The sequence below is a fragment of the Chroicocephalus ridibundus genome, chromosome 16 (genome assembly GCF_963924245.1).
Source record: "Chroicocephalus ridibundus chromosome 16, bChrRid1.1, whole genome shotgun sequence".
Taxonomy (NCBI): domain Eukaryota; kingdom Metazoa; phylum Chordata; class Aves; order Charadriiformes; family Laridae; genus Chroicocephalus; species Chroicocephalus ridibundus.
Genome location: NC_086299.1, coordinates 5,671,065 through 5,693,298, shown reverse-complemented (window position 1 = coordinate 5,693,298; position 22,234 = coordinate 5,671,065). Strand labels below are relative to the sequence as shown.

The following is a 22,234-nucleotide window of genomic DNA, read 5'->3' as shown; positions in this document are numbered from 1 at the left end:
GCTTTGCCTGCAGTCGTTCCAGGAGGGAGTGGAGAGTGGTGATAAGGGGAGGCGAGCCCGAGGCTATCGGTTGCTTACAGCCTGCTGGTATGTGCGGGTGGGTGCTGAGAGGCGTTGTGGGCAGGCATCGGTGCCAGGAGGAACAGAAGAAACTTTGGAGAGAGGAGTTAACTTATAGGGACGTGCGATGAAATGAAGAATACAAAGCCAGGCTGTCCTAAGAGTTGCCAAGACAAAATACCAGCTCCATTGTCAGCTAACATCTCTGCTTTGGTGATCTAATCCCTATGATTTGGAAAGTCTACTCTCACCTGTCATCAGAATAGCTAGGAGTTCTAATTCCTGCAATCAGATTACCAAAATGTTAAAAAAAAAACCCCAACCATATCACATTACAAAAATAGTATTTATGGTTGAAACTTAATTTCAAATAGTATAATCTGAGAAAATGCTGACTGGATCAAATCTTAAAGGGGGCCTAGGAAGCAAAATGTGTGCGCATAACTGTTTTGTGTTATCCTCCCAGTTCCTAATACCATCTAGAGGTGGATGCATTTCAGTGGGGTCTGAGGGGATCTCTTAATACCCTTCCCTTACTGCAAAGGAGCATTGTTGTTTAATTACCTCATTTATGCTTGTTGGGAAGCTTAAGGGATTCTGAGCTGTGGCAATGAAAGGGGCTATAGAGGATAGCGCGTTGTTATTTGTTAAGAATAAACCACAGGGTGATGCAGCTCAGCTAAATGGAGCTTTCAGACCGATCTGACAGGGTGGGAGCTCTCACTAAAAAGACCTGGCTGGCTGAGCTGGAGAGAGGAGACGCCTGGCACGTGGTGGGGAAAAGGATGTCAGCAGCCAGCCATCTGCCCTGGTCCCCTCACTGTACTCCATGACCATCCCTTTGGGTGGGTTTATTTCCCCCAGTGCTTGGTCTGGATAGGATAGCGGGAGAGCTGCCTCAAGGTCTGTAAGTGGGCATCTGATTCCTTGAAAATGAAGCGATGAGTTCAGCAGCCCTACAGGGAGACTGTGCAGAGCAACATACTGAACCCAGCAGCGCAGAGGTGTTCAGGAATGCTCTGGAGTCTTTCCTCACTTCTAGGAGAGAAACCTCCAAGTTCAGCTGTGCTAGTCCTGGAAGGGAGAGTCCAGGAGGCAGGAAAGCATTTCTATTCACTTTTTCCCCTTAACAGCTGTGAATTATTCATGGAACTCCACTGACTTAGTGCTCGGGAAAGGATTTCCTGTTAATTATTTACTGATCTCTTCAGAAGCATTACACGTTTTTCTTTTTTCTTTTTTTCCCCCCCACCGGGATCTCTTTAGGAGCAGAAGTTTGCCCCCCTGGACTTTCAAGGAGTCCTTTGCCATGTGCCTTTGTTATTTATTCTTTATAATGAAGCTGCTAGAATTAATTCCTAAGAAAGACAGTGTAAAGAAACATCCCTGTCATTAAACAGGCTTCAGAGCTGTGGTTAAAAGATTTCCAGGTGGCAAATGAATGCCTCGGTGGACTCTATGTCAATTGACTCATGATGTGATTGACTGATACTGTCTAGTCTCATATCAAAGCTGTCCTTGATGTCTATCACCTGGTTCCTTCCCAGGCTGTGGGAGTGGGATGCACAGAAGCCCTGGTGACCATGCTGGGAAGGAGTCCAGCAGTTTGGCCTGGAACTAGGTCTCTCTTGAGGTTACGATCCCCAAAGTGCCAAGGACATTGGGGTAACACCCTTGGATTTACTTTTTTGGTCAAGGATGTAGTATGTGGGATCCATGCCCTGTAGCAATGTCACTCCTTGCTCATCAGATAGTCCGGATCATGTTCCTCTGCCTGTTGTTTTTTGTGGGGCATTTGCTGCTTTCTAAAGGTGCTACTCATCCTTATCTAGTGATTTGCAGATACACATAGGGTAAGTTCTCCAGATCTGTTCCCAGGTGGGACTGTGATAGTGTCAAGTAGTTAATTGGGCTATATGGTCTCTGAGGTCAGCTTCAGACTCCTGATTGCCTGTGCGGATGAGCCAGGAAATTGCTGCTGTGCATATTGATGAAGACAAGCTTTCTGTGGGAGCCTGCCAGGCTTGGGGGGGTGACGAGCAGAGATGAAGGTAAGACCCAGAGAGGGGACCGATGGCTGGTGTCAGGAGCAGAATGGCTCAGAGGGTGTGAATTGCGCAGCAGGCATCGGTGCAGATGTGGCCGTGAAACAAGCCCTGTAGCATTGCTCCTGCAAGCAGGGCAGTCGGCCGGAGCAAAGCCTTCTCTCTGGGACACTATGGACAGAGAGAAGACACCGTGGCTCTTCGTATGGGTCTCTATCAGCATGCTCAGACTGTTGTGTGTTATATCCCCTGTGGTGTGCGTTACGTCCCCTGTGGTGTGCTCTGTCTGCTTTTGTTTGTGCTGGCTGTGCAAGGTCTGCCTGCCTCTGTAAGGCGCACAACTCAGCAGGACTCGTTCCTGGAAAGCCTCCTGAAGGCTTTTGAAAGACCAGAGGAGCAAGGTGCATTGGGGCATGAAATTTATAGTTAGTCCCAGACCAAAGGAAGGTAGCAGTTCATCTGGACAGGAATTGCTCTCACCTTGGCTGTTTCCACCTCCTCCTATCCAGTATCATTAGACTTATGAAAGAGCAAGTATGAAGGAAAGGTTTGAAAGAAGGCTGGGAAGGCTTGGCTGGGTTTTCTGGGTTGTAGTATACAAATCATTAGGAAAACAGCAGCACCTCTGCCTCTCAGTCAGCTCTAATGCTCTCTGGAGATGCGGGTTCACTGTCTGGCCAGGCTGTAGTGTGGGGAAATAGGGAAATAGGCATGATTAAATTATCCAGGCAGTTCAAAGGTCTCTGCAGGCAGCTGCTCCTTGTATGTGTGTAGGGGAAGGCTGTAGCATTGCTAATGAGTGTGACCCCTAAGGGAGGAGACCCAGAGTGTGCTGCTGAAGCCTGGCAGTTCTTGGCTCAGGGGTTCACTGTTGGGTACTGACATCCCGGGGCTCAGCGGGACAGGTTTCCAGTGTCTCACAAGACAGATGTCACTACCCAGCTCTACACCACTCTCTGACGAGGCAGTGTGGTCCCTTTTTTTGTCTCATGTGGTAGACACTCTCCACACACCCTGGGGTGTTTCCCGGCTGTTTCTCTACTTGCTGGACATGTAACAACCCTTTCAGCTACTTTCTGCCACCCAGATGTGCAGCAGTGATGTGTTTGGGGAGGGAGTGCTTGTGTGGATTCCAATCTGACACCAGCTGGGTATCGTTACTGAGGGAGGTAGACCTTGGCACTGGTGGGGCTTGGAAATGAGATGAAATGTCATTCATTTTGCATGCAGGCAAAAAGCACAGTAAATGAAAGGATTAGATAGAGTATGCATGAAGGGAAAGCTCTTGTCCTGATCAATAATTTAAAAATTCCCAGGCAAGTGAGAGTTAGTGCTGCATGTACAAAACAGTTATTTGAGGACTTAAAAAAAAAAAAGCATCAGCAAAAAAAACCTTCCAAGGAGCTATGAAAAAGACCTAGTTTGTTTGGATTTACTGGCTGCACTTGAGCTGAAAGTTGCAGGTAAATGTAACTGGAACTTATGCATTTATAGGAATTCATCATTACTCCTATTTAAATTGCCTTAAACTCTGTCCATATCATGATGGCATAAGGGAGAATGAAAAACTAAGGTAGCCATGTCCACTTAGAGGAATACTTTGTCTTACTGAAATCATAGCAATTCAAATGTTTTTTCTTAATGCTGATTATATCTAAACTTTTATTCCATGTGGCCACGTGCTGTGTTGGAGGCTGTATAAAGCAGTGGACGAGGCTTGGCTGGGGAGGCAATGTTCAAAAAACGGCTGTGGGCTTGGGATCCTTGGCTGTATGCACAGGCTTCCTGTGTGACTCCCAGCTAAGGCAGGCTTATGCCTCTGCCATCCCTGTGCTAAAACAGGGATAATGGCTCATGGAAGGTAATAAAATCTCCTGATGGTTCAGAATCACATAGGTGTATCGTGGCCCTCATTCCCAGAGCAAGCACTGTCTATATACAGATCAGGAATTAATGCATCCCATGGGGGGGCTTTTTTTGGGTAAAGATGACCTTGCTTTTTAGGCTTGCCTGCCCGTATCAAAGCCCCTTTTTCCACCTGTTTTCCATCCATACTGAATCCCAAACCCTCTGCTAAGAACAGAAGCACTGACATTCATAACTGTCCATCAGCAGCATCTCCTTTTCTGTAAGGAGTGCGTCAAACAATAAGTACAGCAGCTTCTCATTTCTTTGAGCTGAAACACCCAAGGGCAACAAATCAGTATAATTTCCTTTGTTTTATCTGGTTTTCCTCATAATCACTGCTGCCATTAAAATTTCTAGGGGAAAAAAAAAAGCCCTCTGCTTCTTCACATGTACCATGATCCATTTCCAGCACCCTGCCTGCCCCAAGCGTAGCCCATGCTGTCAGAAACAGTGGCCTAGTGGCATCAGCAAGTGTTAGTGTTCCTTGATCTCTGTGAAGGGCTGATTTGAGGCGTCTCAGCTCAGACATGCCAGCAAACAGTCCCCAGTGGTGTCATCTAGGAGCTGTTGTGTTGCCTCTGGGGATCCCCAGAACCAGGTGTCCAGTTAATCACCCCAAGCGAAGTGTCAGAGCCTTGAAAGTGAAAAAGAGAGGTCAGCTTGTGTGTGCTGGTCCAAACCCCTCCCAGGCAGGGTGGCAAAACTGCAGGTTCACCCCAAGCCTGGATACGAGAACAAGTGTTTTCACATTTGTTGCAGTGGTTTTGGATCAGTGAGTGTTGCCCCTGCCTCTGCCCACTTCTACGTAGCCTCCTCATGCTTGAGCGCTGTGTTTCTTGGCTTTGGTGCCCATGGTTTTCTCTGCTTACCAACAAGAGCTGCCTTCTACTGGTGGTTATACATCCTGTTGCTGCCAGGTGTGCTCAGACTTGACGTGGTCCCCGAGGGCGCAGTGGGAAGCGGCGGTTGGAGCTGTGCTCTCTGCTTTCCCAAGCCCTGGTTCCCACTGATGGTGGGTGACTGTGAGTTAGCGCTGCACAGGACGGGGCACACAAGCATCTGAAAAGGGCGATTGGGGCTGCTGCCTGATTATTTTTTTTATGTGTTGCTTAGAAACGAAACTCAATATTACCTAACTCCACCAGATCTGCAGTGCAGAACTCATTGCACAAGGGGAAAGGAAATTTTTTATTTTTATTATTATTTTCTACTTTTTTTTTTCCTTTTACAAGAAATAACTCACTTTTCAGCTGTTGGAGAAGGTAGTAATTGATCTAGAGCTTTGCAGCTTGCCTTCCGGAATGGTTTTATTCTTAATGTAGGAATAAAACTCTGGTAGGTCAAATACACAGCAATAAATACAAGAAGCACATTAGCTTTAATATATTGGATTATTCCACTTGGTGGTGACGGGGAAAAAAACAAGATTTAATTCCCCTGGCAATGCAGGCAAAGAAAATCACTTTCCAAGCCCTTTTTTTTTTTTTTTCTGTTAAGTCATTTTTGTCTGTCAATGCCAGTGCTGCAGGCTTTGACAGGGTTTAATTTTACTTTTTATTTTTTTTAACCTGGTATGAATGTAAGAAGTACTTTCTCCAAGTAAATTGTCCTCAAATTCACTCAATGCCATTGATTTCTAGCTGTTACTAGAGATTCCTTCCCTGGTGGGATGTGGGGAGCTCTCAGTACAGTCAGAAAAGGGGATTGTGGTAAACTGGCAGGGCAGGGTAGCTTTTAGCTTCCCTCTGCTGTTGGAGTGGGGCAGTGAGTTCAACACAGCCGTTCCCCTTCTTCCAGGCATGCTGGTGTTGGTTTCAGTTCCTACCCTGAAGCTTCCGAACTAGAACTAGGATTTGCGTCTCCATGCCAACTGTTTTCATGATGTACCACCACCCTGCAGTGCCATGTGCATCTTTCCTTGTGTCCCACAGGCTACTGGTGGCTTAGGGCTCCCTTATGGTGGTGAAGGTACCCACCAGGGCATGAATTTCTCCCAAGTGATATGCCTTGCACTGCTGAAGTCTTCCATCAAATCCCATAGCCCTTGTGACAAAGCCTTCTCTCATTTCTATGGGAGAGCAATGACATTGGATCCTTTTGGTGCAATTCCTGCTTTTTCCCAAATTTCTATTTTCTGTCTGGAATAGGACAGATGAGGCAGGAATGATCCCCTTGCTTGTCATCATGGCTGACAGATAGGTAGAAGGCAAATAGGCTTTGCTGTGGACCAGGCAAGTAGCAGACAGCAGAGGTTTAGCTTGGGTAATGGAGAGGAAACATCTCAGCATGGTGATTTGTAGGGGGTAAAGCCTTCATAGCCAGAAAACTTTTTTGGGGAAAAAAAAAGTAGATGAATCTGTCAGGAGTGATGTACAGGTGGGAAGGGGTCTGCCATACACAGGAGAAGAGGACTTAGAGCGGGCAAGCGTGGGTTAGGGCATGGGGAGAGGTGTGTGCGTTGGTTTTAAAGCATCTCTCTCCTGTGCGCAAATTGGTAAGAGAGACCGGGGGAAACAGCAAGGCAGGAGTCTCCATGTCATGGAGACTCCATGAGTCTTTGCATTGTATTCATCTGTCCAGGCAGAATTATCGCTCCAATAAGCAGGGCTCCTCCACCAGCACCTAGATTCTATCTGATTGTATTTGTCTAAGACGAGAAAGGCTTCACAATAATCCTGCTGGCAATTAATTGGCTTTTGTTCAGCAAGAGTGAACAAGATCTCATCTTAATCTGTTTCATTATTTCTCCTTGTATAGCACAGTGAACACAAGATTAGGTTTAATTTACAAAAAAATGCAAAGTCATTATTCATATCTGGATCAGGATTTTATCTGCTTCGTTTTGCAATGCTTCATGTGTCAATATTAACGAGAGGAGCTGCGTGGTGTGTGGTGAGGCGGAAATGGCACTGCTTGACTTCAGGACCTTTTGGAAGGATTGCAAGTAGCAGAGCTCTGATATCATCCTTCCTCTACCCTCATCTCCTGCCCTTCCTCAGAGAAGCAGCTTTGTGCTCAGGAAAACTAGCCTCTTCCTGCAGGGCAGTGGGCCATGATGCTCTTAGCTCTCATCTCCTACCTCCTTATGCAATAGCAGCCCTGGGCATACGTATGGAAGAGAGCTATAGGAAGCCAAAAGGAAACCTTGTGGGGTCCGTGGCAGTGCCAGCCAGAGGCGGGTCCCATTTGACACCAGGTGAGAGGCTGTGCGAGTTCCCTATGGTGGTCAGTGTTTGAAGATATCCCAGTCCTGACAGTGCAGGAAGGCCAAATTGGTGCTTTCCAAAATGCTCTGCATGGCTGTGGACATGTGCAATGCCTGTGGGTTCATCGACCCCTGTGCATTTCACTGCACTTACCTGTTAGTTCTCGTACAACCCATCCCACTAACCAGGCTCCCCTTACATCCAGTCCCCACCAGGCAGCTGGCTCAGGGAGCAGCTCGCAGCATGTTCCCTTTTCCCTGGTTCTTCTGAACATGGTACCCACATCTGCAACGTGCTCAGTGGGGGGCTGCTGAAGCTTGCTTCCCTCCCTGGTTAGCCCTGAGGCAGTTAGATGTGTTCCCCCACGATCCATCAGTCCAGTGAGCACTCCTAGGACTTTATTGTGGCTTCTCTGCCTTTCTGGGAACACTGATTGTGCTGTGGTTAATGGGTCTGCACAGATAGCAGCTCCAGATGAGTTGCTCTAAGTGCCTGCCAGGGAGGTTAGCCAAGGGCATGTGTAATAGAGCTGGGACTCTCGCCTTGTTGGGGAGGGCTGTTGAACTTCACGTGCAAGGAAGGCAGCAAAGCGGCTGCCTGTGCCTGGGCACAGTGTTGTAGCTGGGGATGCAGACAGCCCTGCTGCTCTGGTTCTCATGTGCTGGATTAAGGTAAGATACTCTGCAAGGAAAGGAATGTTACTGGTGATATCCTAGGATAGTGTTGGGTGAGTTGTGTTGCTTGCAGTTGAATTTGAAAGGCAGGCCTTGATCTGTGTTCAGGAAAGCTTTCACTGCTCTCTGATTAGTGCATTACAGTTTAAAAGACTGCCTGCATCCAAGACAACTGTGCTGTGAGTGTCTCTTGCCCAAGAGGCAACTGTACTTCCATGGGATGTCCCAGATGGCAGGGAGAAGCGTGAGGGTCTGTCAAGCAAAAGCTGCTCTGCAAACCATGACAGCCGGCTTTTAACAGGGCAAGAAGAAGAGAGAAGCCAGAAGAAACAAGGTGCAGTGATCAGAAATTAAATACTTAGTGGGACACTTGCACCTATTCAGCATCGCTCAGGCATGGGAAGCAGGAGCCCTGAAGCCAGCGTAGTCCCTGGGCTCGCTGCCTGCAGCCCGAGTGCCCTCTGCCGTCACTGTGGCTGCGCAGCCGCCGCGCCGGGGGTGAGTGTGCCCTTCCTTGGCGAGAGACCGGGGCCGGTGGCCATGGGGGGCTTTGGACGTTGCCTCTGCGTGGGCCACAAACAGGGCTGCGCTCAGAGCAGTGTCCTTTGGGTGCTGCTGGCTAGCTGGAGCCCAGGGCTGCTGGGAGGAGAAAGTAGAGACAGTCGGGCTGTCTTTACTGCAGTCTTTGCTGCAATCTTTCTTCGCATGAGACACAACTCTCTTCCTTGAAAAATGAGGGAGGCTAACACTCAGCCCAGAAGCGTGCTTGTGTGCTTGCTAGGCTATATCTGGCTTTTCCGTGACATCTCTCCCTCACACGCTGACCTTCACCATGTACCTTGTCTGTCCTGTTCTGGTTCTCTGGTTACCTTTGCTTGACCTGCCGGCTGCTGTGTGAGGAGCTCAGCTCTCGTGGAGCTGTCTCAGGCAGTAACTTGCCAGCTTCCACGAGACTTCCCAGTTGAACTCACTGTAGCTGTTCCCTCTGTAACTCCAAAGTGCCTCCCCAGTAGCAAATCACCTTTAGGCCCCTGTCTTCCTAATAGCTAAGGAGCCTGACAAGGATGGGGCAGTCACTGCCCCATGGATATCAAGAAGAGCTAGCTGGATGCAAGGAGAAGCAGGAATCAGGACAGTGCAGTACCAATGCTCCTCACCTGTGGACTTTGCTTTTCCCTGATGTATTTGTATGTTGTGGGACAGTGATGAAGGAGACATGGGAATGGCCATGTCCAAACTGCCAGGGAGGTATGTGCCTGGGGAATGTTTCTTCACTAGCCCAGTGTTTTCCAGTTTTTTGGAGGTTTTCTACCCCTGACGGGCTTATGGGCTCAAATGCAAGGATAAATCACTGGCTTTCCATCCCGTTTGTGACCGTACTGATCTTGGCTGCAGCTTTAGGCTGGAAGCTTCTGCTGCAGGTGTGGCTGATATCCTGCTATCCTGGCTATCAGGAGGGGCCATTCCCAGCCTCTGCAAGCTCTTTGACTTAGGGGGAATCAGTCTTCTAAACTATCCTCCCTTTTGCAGCTGGCTAGAACAGCTGGGCTGCAAGCAACAGGGAATTGTCAGATAGTTGTCTTTTTTTCTCCCCCATCCCTCCCATCCCTGGTCTTGAATGCCTGGTGGGGGAGCAAACTCCTCCATCTGTCCGCAGTTCCCCCAGGTGGGTAATAATAGATGCTTCATATAGAAAAATTCAATTAGACTTGACAGGAGATGTATGCCAGTGTTTCTTTGCCAGGGCCCCATCTTGCTTTGTTCTGTTCCTCTGCAAGAGACTTGCTGTAGGAGCTATTATGAAAGGAAAAGCCCTTTTAAGTATAACAGCATTTATAACCAGGACTGGTGGGCTTTGTAGAAAAGAAAATTACAGTGGGATCTTGTACAAGTACAGCCACCAAGATGCATTTGGCTACCCAGGACATCAGGGGCCAGCTGCTGAAAGCAGGAAAGGGCTGTGTGAAGTGCTGTATCTGCGGCTTCTCCTGGTGCCTCTGGGTATTAAAGCAGCCAGGGTAAGGGTGTGTTTGTGCTTGTGTCTTGGCTAAGAGCGAGTCTTAAACACTCTCTCTCTGTAGTTCTCATCATCCAGCAGTTTTGTTCCAATGTGGGGTGTTTTGGAGGACACTTCCATTCCTGGTTCAGCGTAGCTCACTACTAAGCTCAGCAGTGGCCCCAGAGATGGCTGTGATCCACTTCAGGTTTGTCCTAGGGAAATAGGAGCCCTTTCTACAGCTTTTGTTGCCATGTTCAGGACTGGGAGGAGACCCTCTTGTGTGGTTTTGGTTTTGTTTCTTGTCCAGCACGAATACTCCAGCAACACTTGGTTTTTGTGTTTTAATGCCTGGATTTCTAAGTACTCTGAGCCTGGGTGATGACAATATCGGTTATACATTGCCTGGGGACAGACCTCTTTCTGTCTGTACAGCACACGTGTCTGCATTGGTCATCAACATTCCCAAAAGCTACTGTGTAGTGTCACACAGCTGCTTGCTGGTCTTGGCACAATAGAAAGCAGAAGGAATCCCTGTCAAAGCTGTATGTGATAGAGCCCTTCAATGGCTGGGAGCTTTAATACATCTAAACCCTTCTGTCGCAGTTGCTCTGAATTTCTGTAATCCTATGAAATTGTACTGCCTCAATTTCCATGAAGTCTGGAACACGTGAGACCCCATTAACCTCCTGCGCTCTGTTCGTCTTGGACAGATGAGCTGACATCACCTTGGAATCGGATGTATGTGTATGGTGCAGATTTCAGTGTGTTTGTGCTTCTGGTATTTGATCAAAATTCAAAAGTCATTCGGAACAAAATATTTACAATGAAAGCAAGATTACTTTTTTTTCCAAGTACCCCTGGCAGTCACTTGCAGTGACATGGCTGAATGCAAGGAGTAACCACTCCCCGAGGTCAGCAGCAGCTTTTGGAAGCAGCTCTGTGGAGAAGAGGTAGTTATTCCCTGCAGTGAGGCTTCAAGACATTGACTGTCTTGGAAAGTACCTCTTGGAGGTGCATGGGAAGGTCAGGACAGCTCTGCAGGGTGCCCTGATGGCCCATGTGAATGCCAGACCTGCTGGCATGGGCCAGGGGTGGGGGGGGGGGGGGGGGGGGGAGTGTGGAGGGGGAAAACAGAGCTGCTGGGGAGTCTGTGTGTATTTAGAAGTTCAACCTAGATAAGGCTAAAGTGGGGACCATGGCCCTTCCCTTTATTTACAAGGGACACGATATCTGAAGGCTTAATCCTGGGGTTTATCCTGACTGTGAAATCCTGGCTTAAGAAAGGTTCAGTTTAACAATTGCATCATGATGTGGAATATTGATCCCCTTGTTGTACTGATTGCTTAGGGACAGACGGAGGCCTAATTTCTTCTGTGGGCCAGAGAATTGGCAGCGAGTTGAATATTAACTATAACTTTGTCAGCTTCATTAAAGGCTGTGCTGAACAGAGCTGTGCAGCTGTGTCTGCAGAGGTAACAGAGGGGAAAGAGTTAAATTCTGAACTAGTTCTGGTCTCTCCTGGGGCAAAACCAAGGCTGAGCTCACAGTAGAGCTATAGTTCCAGATGACCTGGAGGGCATCTGTCAGGGCTGGACTGTCTCTGAGCCTTCACGGACCTCTGTGCCTTGCATGAATTCCCACTTCTTTTTAAGTGCACCTCTGCCTGCTGCTGCTCTGCAAACCTGTCACCCATCAAGTGCTTCTGACGGGTTCAGGCTGCTGGGTCGGGGAACAGAGCGTGTACCGCTTTCTGGGAGACTCATGGTGTTATCCAAGACACAGTGACTCCTGGTTTGGGATAGGACTGGTTGACGTCACTCCACATAACTGAACAGAAAAAGCATGCTTAAGCACAGGACACAAACACCCAGCACACAAGGGAGGATCCAAACACAGTTGGGTCATTTTATTATGATCGCCTGGGCTCTGGCTTGGCATGGCTGTGGCTCAGAAGGCCAGTGTGCCCGAGGCATCCAGGTGCAGCACTGCAGAAAGCCCGATGAAGAAGAGCATGCACAAAATGAGACCAGCTCGGAAGCTCTCTCCTTTGGCTACAGGTAATAGTAGTACACTGCACTTGCGACGGTGCACTTTGATGCAAAGTAGCATTCAAGTATGTATGTGCTGGCAGCCCAGGAAGGGAAGACAGACAGATGGACGCAAAAATATAAGCGCCTGTCTCTCCAGGCAACACCAGCTCTGTTAAAGGGATGCTATTCTGCTATTCCGAGAGGACTGGCTAGCAGGGACAGGCTTGGCTCAGGAAAGCTTAGGTGTCTTTGTTCAGGATGGCAGCTCGCAGCCCTGAGTGATATCAAGAGGCACTAGTGGGAGCGTGTACGAAGTGCTGTCTTGTCAGTGAGCATATGGAGAGGAGGCAGACGTGTACTTTCTGCAGACATTGTTAGTAGGCAGGAGGAACCAAGATCAAGTGGGGCTAACAACAGCTTTCTGTGTGAAGAATATCTCCTGCCTGCAAAGAGTCATACTGGAGGACCAGGGTGCTTGTTGCATGAAGCACACAGAGGCCAGGAAGGGGTAGACGAGTTTGTTTTCATTTGTTCCTGGCCTCCCTCCCCAGTTTGCTTCTAACCCACTTCCCTAAGTTCTTGTCTCTCTCGCAGCAATTACTCTCAGTTGCCATCTGTTTGAAGGAGCCAAGTGAAGCCCCAGGGTTGGACACCAGAGAGGTTTCAGTTCCCAATGCTTTCCTTGATAAATGGATGCTGGGAACAGTGTAAGAGAAAAGGAGCCAGTCCCTATTGCTTTGCATTGCCATCACTAAAGATTAAACTAATAGCACTTGGCAGCCAAGGTAGAGCTCCTGTGAGGCAAGTAAGACATCTACTGTTTATAAATGGCAGAAGCTAAGGTTCTCACTGCAGGTCATGGAAGCAGTTGATGACAGAGATGAGAGGACTCTAGGTTTCCCTGGTGTGTTCTCAAACATAATGTCTATGCTTTTCTTTCTTCCTTTTTTCCCCACTCTTTAACTTTCAAAAAATATGCCCAAACTACCACTCGAAGTTAAGGGGTGCCCAAGTCTGGGAAGCAGGTAGGAAGGGTGTCTAGCTCGGGCTGGGTGCTAGGTGTTAGTGGCTTAGGCAAGAAGTAAGGTCTGCAGGATTTTTAGATGATCTCACGTCTGATGGAGAAACATCAGTGCAAGCAGTGAGCCTGAGTCTCGTGTGGCACATTCACAAATCTATTTGCATTCTTTGCATAGTCCACTTGAGGAAAGATGGATGGTGGCCCCTGGCATCTTGCAGGCGCATTCCTATGCAGAAAGGTTGTATGCTCTACAGCCCGGAAGCGGCACCATGGAGAAACCATCCAAAGGCCATGGGATGCCCTGAGGGAAATCAGCTCCAGCATGCAGGCCCCAGTCCAGCACAGCTACGGCTCCACTGTCACGCTGCTGTTGGTAACGCGTACGCCATACCATCCCTTCCAGAATAGTGTGTCCTGGCCACCGTGTTCAAAGCGGACAAAGCGGACCCCAGGCCCGTAGTCGGAAAAGGTGTGGGAGATCTTTGGGGCAAGAGACAAAATAGCTGTTGGTAAGCATCAAACCACCATGAACCTACCCTTCCTTAGTGCACAGAGCCTTCAACCCCACCTGCCCAAGGCATACCTACCAGGCTGGGTAACAGTGAGGACATTTAAAGTAGGAGTTACTGGAAGGAGCTTTGATCCCATTGTTGTTCGGAGGCCATTGAGCCTCTGCCAGTTGGGCATCTCCTTCATCTTACACCCTTTGCTCAATCACAGGCTCATGGCTGCACAGAAAACACAACAGAGCCTTCTCCTCCTCTAGAACTCTCCTGCTTCTCTCTGCTTGAAAATATTCTCAATTCACGCAGGCTGGGTGTCACCTGCTGAGCCCACAGCTGTAACTCACCTCAGTCCAGTTAGCGTCGTTGTCCTGTGGGATGGTAATGGTCTCACTTTTGTACTCAGCCAGAACATCCTCGTTCTCTGAGAGCAGCTTCACGCAGAGCTCGTAGAGGCAGCCAGCATCACTGCGTCCTGCATACCTGCAAGGAATGCAAGCTGCTAGCCCTACCTGGGTGAGCTCGGCAAAGAGCCAGAGCATGCAACTGCATCTTGCTGAATGCAGGCTCTACCAACCTCATCAAGGTTTGAGGCGGAAATCTGTAATGGTTCTTGCCCCAGTCCACCACCTCCCCTCATTCACAGCAGGAACCTGGTCTTTAGAGGCCATATGCGCCAACAGTTTCAGAGGCTTTCTCTGTAAGCCAAGACCCGCAGCTGGAGGATGTGACAGCTGAGGTTTTAAGGCTCAGTGCAGGTATATGCCCTCCCTGCCCTCCCTTCTCTTTCTTGACTCTGCCTGCCTTCTGAGGCATCCCTGCTACTTACCAGTCTCTTACCACGACTTTAGGCTGGGTTGTATCCATCAGCTCTTCCCAGTAGCCCTCAGCCCTAAGGTCAATGACCTGAGCCTTTCGACACCACCTGAAACACGAGATGTTGATTGGTATCACAGTTTTTCCTGAGACTGGGGGAACCAAAAATGTCCCCTTCCTTGAGTAAGAGAAGAAAGCAGCCTTACTCATAAGATGTTACAAAGTATTTATGGACTTCTTCACTAGGGAATTCTTTTCCGAAGTCCCCAGGGAGCTCTTCAATTTTCCAGCCATCACCTCCATTCTCTACTTCTCCCCAGTACTGCAAGTCTTCTGCAAATGGCAGAAAAGAGATTTGGATGAGCCTTAGTTTCTGTGGGCCTGGGGAACCTGACCTTCTCCCACTGGAACCTTGTGAAAGGTATGCCGCTGGATGCAGCACCAATTTTGTACGTAGATCTAAGGAGATGTATGTTAAGTAGAGGTCAGGAAAAAACATTTGGTCTGGCTGAACTTAACATTAACAAGCTTTAACATTCCTCACCAAAATGGCTATGGATGTGTGGGTTTATTTAAGAAAGTACTCCAGTGAAATTATTTAGGTATTCTGAACTGGGTGTCAGCGTGTCCAGTATCATAACATAGGAGTAGCCTGGGGAGAAATGCCGATTGCTTTATTTCTAATGCTTCTAAATTGCTAAGTGGTATTTCTAGAAGCAGTATGGCCTTAAACATTGGGCTCTTCTGGCCTTAGCCAGAGGGAAAGTGGCTGTTGGAAAAGCTTGCAGAAAAATAATCTGTAAACAAAATGGAGAAGCCGTCTCGATATTGCTTTGGTCTATGATGTGTGAAATGCATTTGTTGCCGCGTGGGTTATGAGGCTTGGTTATTGCTGCTTATTGCTAAGCATCTTGTAGATCTGCAAGCAAAGTTCATAGATTATCAGAATTAGGGCAAATGGGGGGGTGCGCAGCTCTGTAACGTGGGCTGTGGTAAGGAGGATACGAACAAGATTTGTCTGAGCCGCTTCAAGGAAGACAGCCTGAAGTGCCTGGTGAGCCACGGGCAGCCTGACTCCCGAGTGGGGAAAGGCTTGATCTTTCCTGTCGTGGCTTGGCAATCTGGAAAGCCAGGTGCCACTACCATCACTGCACTGGACAGGGGTTCTGCAAAGGACGTTTATAAAATAAACTCGATGTCAAGTAGAGCCCTTTGCAAAGGTTGATTATCAAAGGCCTTCGTGCCCATTAAATGATTTGACTGCGTGCATTAAGTGATTTGACTCTTGGGCAAGAAGAAAATGCTGCAACCTGATGGCAACTAAGATGTCTTTTCAAAGACTGGAGGTGCCCAGTTCCCAGTGACTGGTCATCTCTGTGTAGTCTTGGGTCTTGTTATGCTTGTCTCTCACCTTCACCACATGGGTTCTTGATGAGATTCTTCCTTTTCTTACTCAGGAAGTAGAAGTTTTGCCAGTTCTCTGCGTTCTCCTGTGACTCTGCTCCAGTGAGACCTTCCTGCTGACACTTCAGGATCCAAAGCGCAGCTCCATCGACCAGGTTCTTCCACTGGCAGCAGACCAGGCGGCACGCCAGCACCAAATCCACTGCAGGTATGGAAGCCAGGATTCTGATCAGGACTGCTTCAGGGAGGGACTCCATCCTTGGGCCAGGGTGGATGGAGCTTTCTGAGAGAGAAGGGGGAAAGGGATGGTGACACAGTGGACCTTGTCCCCCACCCTCGGTGATGTCAAACACTGATGCATTAGAAAAAAGGGAAAATATGCATGTTATCTGAAAGCATGATTCTGGGGGCATAGATTGCTTCCTAAGCTCAAGGCCTCCTGACCCCTATGAAGTTAATACCTTGTAGCACGTGAGAAGATTAATATTTTATGCTCTAATCGAAGCTCTTAGTTAAATCCATCTACAAAATGGAAGGAGTTGGCATCTGCAGTTGTGGACAGTTAGTTGGTTTCCCAGATGGGAATCAGGCCTTCCAGAAATCTCTTCTGCTGCAAAAATCAGCCTCCAAGTAATGACTTTCTCTGCAGAGGGCGATATCTGGGTGTTTGTTGTGCCTTTAAGAACATCACTGACAACAATGCTGCAGAGCAGTACCTAAGTATCACTTGGCAGCCACATTTGCAGTGGTTTGTTCTGTATCTGAAAGGCTTTCCCTCAAGGGGCTGGCACTTAATCCCCTTAGTCATGAGCCTCTATAAAGCTGAGCATAACAGGAAATAACTCAGCTGATATTCTCTAATATTCCTTTTGCTATGGCCTTATAACCTGAGCAATTAAGTCAGGAGTGCGTGCGTTAACTTCATGTGCTAATTCTGCACCCTGACTCCCAGCAGCTCTCTGCTGCCCTGAGTTCCGGGGGCAGGTGCTGCAGGAATAAGGACAAGATGAATGTGCGGATTCAGAGCCCCATGTCATCAGCGTGGGACACGCTGTGACTCTGCTTTTGTCGCAGCTGAGTCCCGATGCTGGGAGCCTGCTGAGACTGCAGCGACCTGCCTAGATGCAGCCACACTCCTCAGGAGTGAGTCACCAAGCCCAGGAGAGCACTAGGAACGAAGCAGGTGAAATCTCCTGCTTGATGAAATATGGCAGTGCCAAGGCTGGCAAGGGAGGGAAGAAATAGGGAGTCACTACTATAACAGCATCCTAAATCTAGACGTTCCAGATGCAGAGCTACCACGTGTCCTTCATCTGCACTGCAGACAGCAGGAGGGAAACTGTCATTTAAAATTCCCTGGCTTTTATAGGGGTAGCATTGGGGATTTCCTCCCACACGCACCCACCTTCCAACCCTCAGCCACAGCCCTCAAGGGTAAAAATGTGATTTATTTTATGTTTTTTTTTTTTTAAGAGGGAAAAAAAAGGGAGATCATGCTGGCTTCATCCCCTGCAGGACTCGCGTGCCCCGCCCGCTCCCTGCCCGGTGATGGAGCGTTTACCGCTCTCCCGCGGGATTCCCCCCGCCCTCGGGGAGGCGACGGTCCCTGCCCGGCGTCCCTTTCCCACCCCGACCCTCAGTATCCCTAGAACCGGCCCGACGCCGGCAGGCACCCCCCGGTAGCGCCCACCCCTTTCCGCGCTCCGGTTCCCCCTATCCCCCCCCACCCCGTGCCGGGACAGCCCGGCCGAGCCCTGCGGCTCCCGGCGCGGTGCCCCCCGCCCCGTCCCGCCCCGCTCCGCCCGGGGGGAGCCGCCGGGCGCTCCTACCTCTGGCGCTGCTGGGCGGGCGGCCGCGGCTCTGCGGCGGGCGGGGACCGGGCCGCGCTCCCCGGCGAAGGGCGGCGATCGGCGGGGCCCGGCGCCGCCCCCCGCCCGCCCCCGCCCCGCCCGCTGCGGAAGCGCCGCCGCCGCCGCACATCCGCGTCCGGAGGGCGCAGGTGGGGCCGGGCCGCGATGGGGGCGCCGGGGCGGGGGGCGGTTTGTCGTGGAGTCGTGGGACTAACTAGCGCAAACTCTGCTTGTTTCCCGAAGCTCTGCGCTGTAGGGGCCCCGGGATTTTCCATCGGGAAGCTGTGGGTCTGCCATGACCACCGTCCTGGACCTCCCCGAGGATGTCCTGGTGGAGCTGCTCTCCCTGCTCCCCGCCCGCGACCTGCTCCGCGCCTGCAGGCTGGTCTGCCGGCAGTGGCGGTACGTGGTGGACCTGACCACCCTCTGGAAACGCAAGTGCCAGCGCGAGGGGTTTTACACGCAGCATTTGGACAGGAGCATCTCTGACTGGAAGGTCTTCTATATGCTCTGCAACTTGAGGAGAAACTTAATCAAAAACCCCTGTGCCGAAGGTTTGTTTAATTATCTATAGCAGAGAGCTAAGAGTTTCCTAGTAGTCAGAATGAGTCATTGTCCGGTGTTACTCAAGTGCTGCTGGCGCTCTGGGGCTGTCCGGCTACTGATGGATCTCTGCGGGGTCAGATCCACAAGTAAACGTCTGCAATAAAACTGCCACGGGTAGATGAAGTTCTGGTAAATACATATCTGTGGTTGCGACCAGAAAAATCCCTGGAGTGACTGAGGCCCAGCACTGCAGGCAGTGACGGTTAACGCGCACAGCAACTAAAATATGGTAATGAAACTGTTGGGTATTGGGATTAAACATTCAGGCAGCTGGAGGGTTTTTGTTGTCAAGGACTTGATTAATATGATTACATCTACTTTATTACTGATATGAGTTTCTGATGTGGTGAGAAAGTTGCTACCTATTGTCCCAGCCGCTGACAGCCATGTTAAAAGTAATGGCAACATAAAGACAGGAGTCGCTTCCAGCTTTCACTTTCCAGTAGGAAAAATACAGTGTATCTGATAACTCATCAAAGTAGGTTCCTAGTAATCTGTAGCTGATCCTTTAACAAAAGCAGAGACGCTGCTAGAAACTGAAGTGAGGTCCTAACACGCATCTTGATATCTGTGTTTTTAGAGAAATTTCAGCACTGGAAAATTGATAAAAATGAAGGAGATAAATGGAATATTGAGGATCTGCCTGGACCTCATGGAAATATGATGCCAGACCCCAAAGTACACAAATACTTCGTCACTTCATACGGGTAAGAGCTGGATTCCAGTAGCCTGGAGCTGGAAGACCTGCTTCCTCCTGTCTGTCTGCAGAGACACTACAGTTAGAAGGCTTGAGGCAGGTCACTGAACCTTAGCCCATGGGTGGGAAAAGGAAGGAGCTTAATTAACCTTTTATACTAGTCTAGGTGTACTGCTGAGAGAATCACAGCATGTGCTAAACTTCTGTGTCCTTACCAGGACAGAGAATTGCCCTACAGGGAATTGCCTGTAACATTTTTAATAGTCATGAAAACCCACGTGGGACCTCTGCTTCTCTTCTACAAAGGCGGCGGGCAAAGGTTAAGCGAGCTGATCACATGCACTTACCTGGAGAAGTCAGCTCTGTAACCTCTAAGAACAGCAGGTGTGTCTGTCATGCTAACAGCTTGCAATAAAAGCTGTCAACAGAGGAGGATTAGCTTTTACATCCATTAAGCAGTAGTTCCCTGTTACCAATATATGCTATGGAAGTGCAGGGACCCCGCTTAACCCAGTTTGTAGGCAACGATTCCTTTTATCTGGGAGTGAAGCTAATGGCTTCACTTCCCTGGTCTAGTTCAGGCTACAGAAAAAGACGCGCCTTAGCCACGTCAGCCTTGTGGGCTTTTGCTAAAACTGTCAGGCAAAGTGTGGACATTGAGAGGGAAGGGATGTGTTTTGCGAAGGTGTGACTATTTCTATTGCTGTTGCAGGCCATGCTTCAAGTCTCAACTCATTACCCTGCAGAAAGAAGGATACTGGAATCAGTTGATGGATGAGAAACGGCCTGAAATTGTAGTCAAGGACTGGTAAGTGTATGCACTGAAAACTAGAATTTCTGGCATTGGCGTAGAGCTGAGATAGGCCTCTGAAGCTTTTCATGCTGGAAAATTAGGTCCTTATCCTTTGGGAGTTGCAGCTCTTCAGTAAAGCATAAGCTAAATCTGAGTTTATTCAATGGGCTGTAGAGAGGTGGCAATCCTGCGAAGAGCAGGACAGCTGGAAGCTTCGGAACTTCTTCGTAGCTATGGGGATGACATTCCTTTTCCTCTGCAGATCACAAGGGGATCCCCTCAGATACCGGTTTTGAGCACTAAAGAAAACTGAACGCTGTATTATACAACCCTGCTCCTTGATTACTCCCCTCTAGGTATTCGGCCAGATTTGACTGTGGGTGTCGCTATGAACTTATAGTGAGGCTGCTTTCTGAAGACTACATTGTCCTTGAGGAGTTCCGCCCCGAGCCAGTGGTTATAGAGCAGTGGAGCGATGCAACGTGGAGAGAGGTGAGCAGCAGCAGCAGCCCTGTGGGCAGTAGCTTTATGTCACTGTTGTGACACTTCAATCTTGCAAGTCTTACCTGGCCAAAAGTCCCAAGTGGACCTTCTTTCTCTGCTCTTGAGCCTCCTCTACTCAATACAAAAGGTAAAGAAGTCCTTGCTGTTGACAACACTGAAGGCACAGTAGTGCCATCAAAGAGCTGTGTTCACTTCGTAGGTGCCCAGGCTGTTCCTTAAAGAGCATCCCCTGGGTTTCTGTGTTATTTTAGCTCAGTCTCTTGAATTGTTCCTGTTTTTTTCACAGAAATTTTTGTCTAAATAACTAAGTTACAAGAGCACAGTTCTTGTTTTTATTGACTCAAAAAGCTTTGTTTTAAAACCACTGCATGGATGTCATTTAAAGTATTGCAGACATTACTTTTCTTAAACTGCTAAACGTGTTTAACTGGTTTGATTGGCTGTGGATTCCCCATTATGTTGTTGCTTATGTGATAAATGTACCTAAGAATCAAGCTTAATGTTACGTTTTGCTTGGAGAGGGTTTCAGGGCAGAAGGCTGAATGAGAGAGGCTTTTTACCTGTCCCTCAAGAAGGGTTATGATGCACTTTCAATTAAAGATTATCTTAGAATGAGCTTTTCCTAGAGACTAAGACTCACATACTGTAGTTGTCCAACCTTCTAGGTCAGTACTGGTTTATTTAGGCAAAATAAGAGGAATTTTATTCTCTCTCCAGATTTCTCACACCTTCCAGAATTACCCAGCTGGAGTTCGTTACATCTTGTTTCAGCACGGAGGCCAAGACACCCAGTTCTGGGCAGGATGGTATGGGATCCGAGTGACAAACAGCAGCATCACCATTGGGCCCCTGACGCTGTTATGAAGGCACAATATAAGTGTCTGCTTTTACCTCAGGACTGTAACCAGGTGGTCTCGGGTGCACTTACCTCTCTGTACTCACTGGGTGGGTGTCTGGCTTTGTCTTGCACAGGTGATCTCAAATACCAGCAGCTAGTTCTCCTTGCTCACAGCAGAACTTCTGCAGCCCAGGCCTTTGGAAGGACTTCTGTTGTCTTCTTTCATTCTCTTGTACCATGGGTGTTACTGTGATTATTAGTGTCCTTCCTCAGGAGGAAGATTAGGACAACTAAATATGACATCTGTCTTTTCTACTTAATATGTCTTTGTGCTACAGCCAAATGCTTTTAAGTCTTAAATAGAAAACATTTCTCTTTTGTTTATGGAACTTACGAAAGACAAGGCTAAAATGTTTAATTTCAGATTATTGATGCTGTCCTCAAGGGCTCTGCTACAGAGAGACTTATTTTGTATGGTATTTTCTCGTTTCATTTTAATTATGTATAAAAATTATGTATCTTTCAGAACATCAGAACTTCCGTAGCATGAGGAAACCGTCAATGATTTTTCATAAATGCTGTGTCACTGGTACTTGATTTCTTACCGTTTCTGTAAGTGTATATGATCAAAATGGTACATACCCTCCCTGTCCAAATACAGCCCATCGTTGTTTGAATAAACATCTATTGAAAGAAGAGAGAAGGAATCCTGTAAGGTGGCTGCCTTAAAACATAAGTGCCTTTTGATTGTGCCCGGCTTTTTCCATAGTGCCTTTGTACTACCAGAGTATTTGGTTTGTACTGAACAGTCTAACCCTATATAAAACGTTAAAGCAGCGCACAACCTGGATCTATGGTATTCTTGCACCTTTTACTTGGAGGAAGCAGGGAGGTACTACACTTGCCTGTCTCATCAAATTGTCTGCGCAACAAACTCAACTCAAAAACTACAAACCATGTTTTCTACCCCTGTATGCACAGAGCCAATACTAAGGCCTTCCATAAGTGTAGGATTAACGGTGTTTCCCTTGTCTGTTCTGCTAGGAGTTGGACAGCTGGCACGTGTCCTGGCTGGACAGACAAACCACCTTGGTAGTACCACCTGTGGGTGAAAGCTCTCCCATGGAAAGGGGAGAGACCAAGGTTGTTAATGGCCTCTCACAGGAACTGATAGATCCCACATGTTCCAGAAAAGGTGTGGAAAGGTGGTGGAAGCTCCACAGAAAACTCAAAGCTCCATACAAAATAAAAATACTTCCTCATGTAAGGGCAGAGGCTGC

The 22,234-nt window shown here is 48.5% G+C and overlaps 2 protein-coding genes across 5 annotated transcripts; one reads left to right on the top strand and one right to left on the bottom strand.

Annotated features, from left to right (window-relative positions):
- Positions 1-4,479: 4,479 nt before the first annotated feature.
- FBXO2 (F-box protein 2) lies at positions 4,480-17,607 on the bottom strand. 3 transcript variants are annotated; one of them, XM_063353629.1, is made up of 6 exons: positions 17,496-17,554; positions 15,674-16,018; positions 14,469-14,595; positions 14,276-14,371; positions 13,794-13,929; positions 4,480-4,647 (listed from the first exon to the last, which is right to left on the bottom strand). In XM_063353629.1, exons 2-6 carry the CDS (start codon positions 15,921-15,923, stop codon positions 4,624-4,626), a joined length of 633 nt encoding a protein of 210 aa, XP_063209699.1. In that variant the 5' UTR covers positions 15,924-16,018; positions 17,496-17,554; the 3' UTR covers positions 4,480-4,623. The 3 variants fall into 3 exon arrangements, with proteins under 3 accessions (XP_063209699.1, XP_063209698.1, XP_063209697.1); XM_063353628.1 differs by lacking the exon at positions 4,480-4,647 and adding an exon at positions 11,773-13,423 and having other exon boundaries at positions 15,674-15,949; positions 17,496-17,607; XM_063353627.1 differs by lacking the exon at positions 4,480-4,647 and adding an exon at positions 11,773-13,423.
- FBXO6 (F-box protein 6) lies at positions 15,736-22,224 on the top strand. 2 transcript variants are annotated; one of them, XM_063353626.1, is made up of 6 exons: positions 15,736-15,874; positions 17,760-18,070; positions 18,703-18,829; positions 19,532-19,627; positions 19,969-20,104; positions 20,834-22,224. In XM_063353626.1, the coding sequence occupies exons 2-6, from the start codon at positions 17,812-17,814 to the stop codon at positions 20,978-20,980; spliced, it is 765 nt and encodes a 254-aa protein (XP_063209696.1). In that variant the 5' UTR covers positions 15,736-15,874; positions 17,760-17,811; the 3' UTR covers positions 20,981-22,224. The 2 variants fall into 2 exon arrangements, with proteins under 2 accessions (XP_063209696.1, XP_063209695.1); XM_063353625.1 differs by lacking the exon at positions 15,736-15,874 and adding an exon at positions 17,619-17,665.
- Positions 22,225-22,234: the final 10 nt, after the last annotated feature.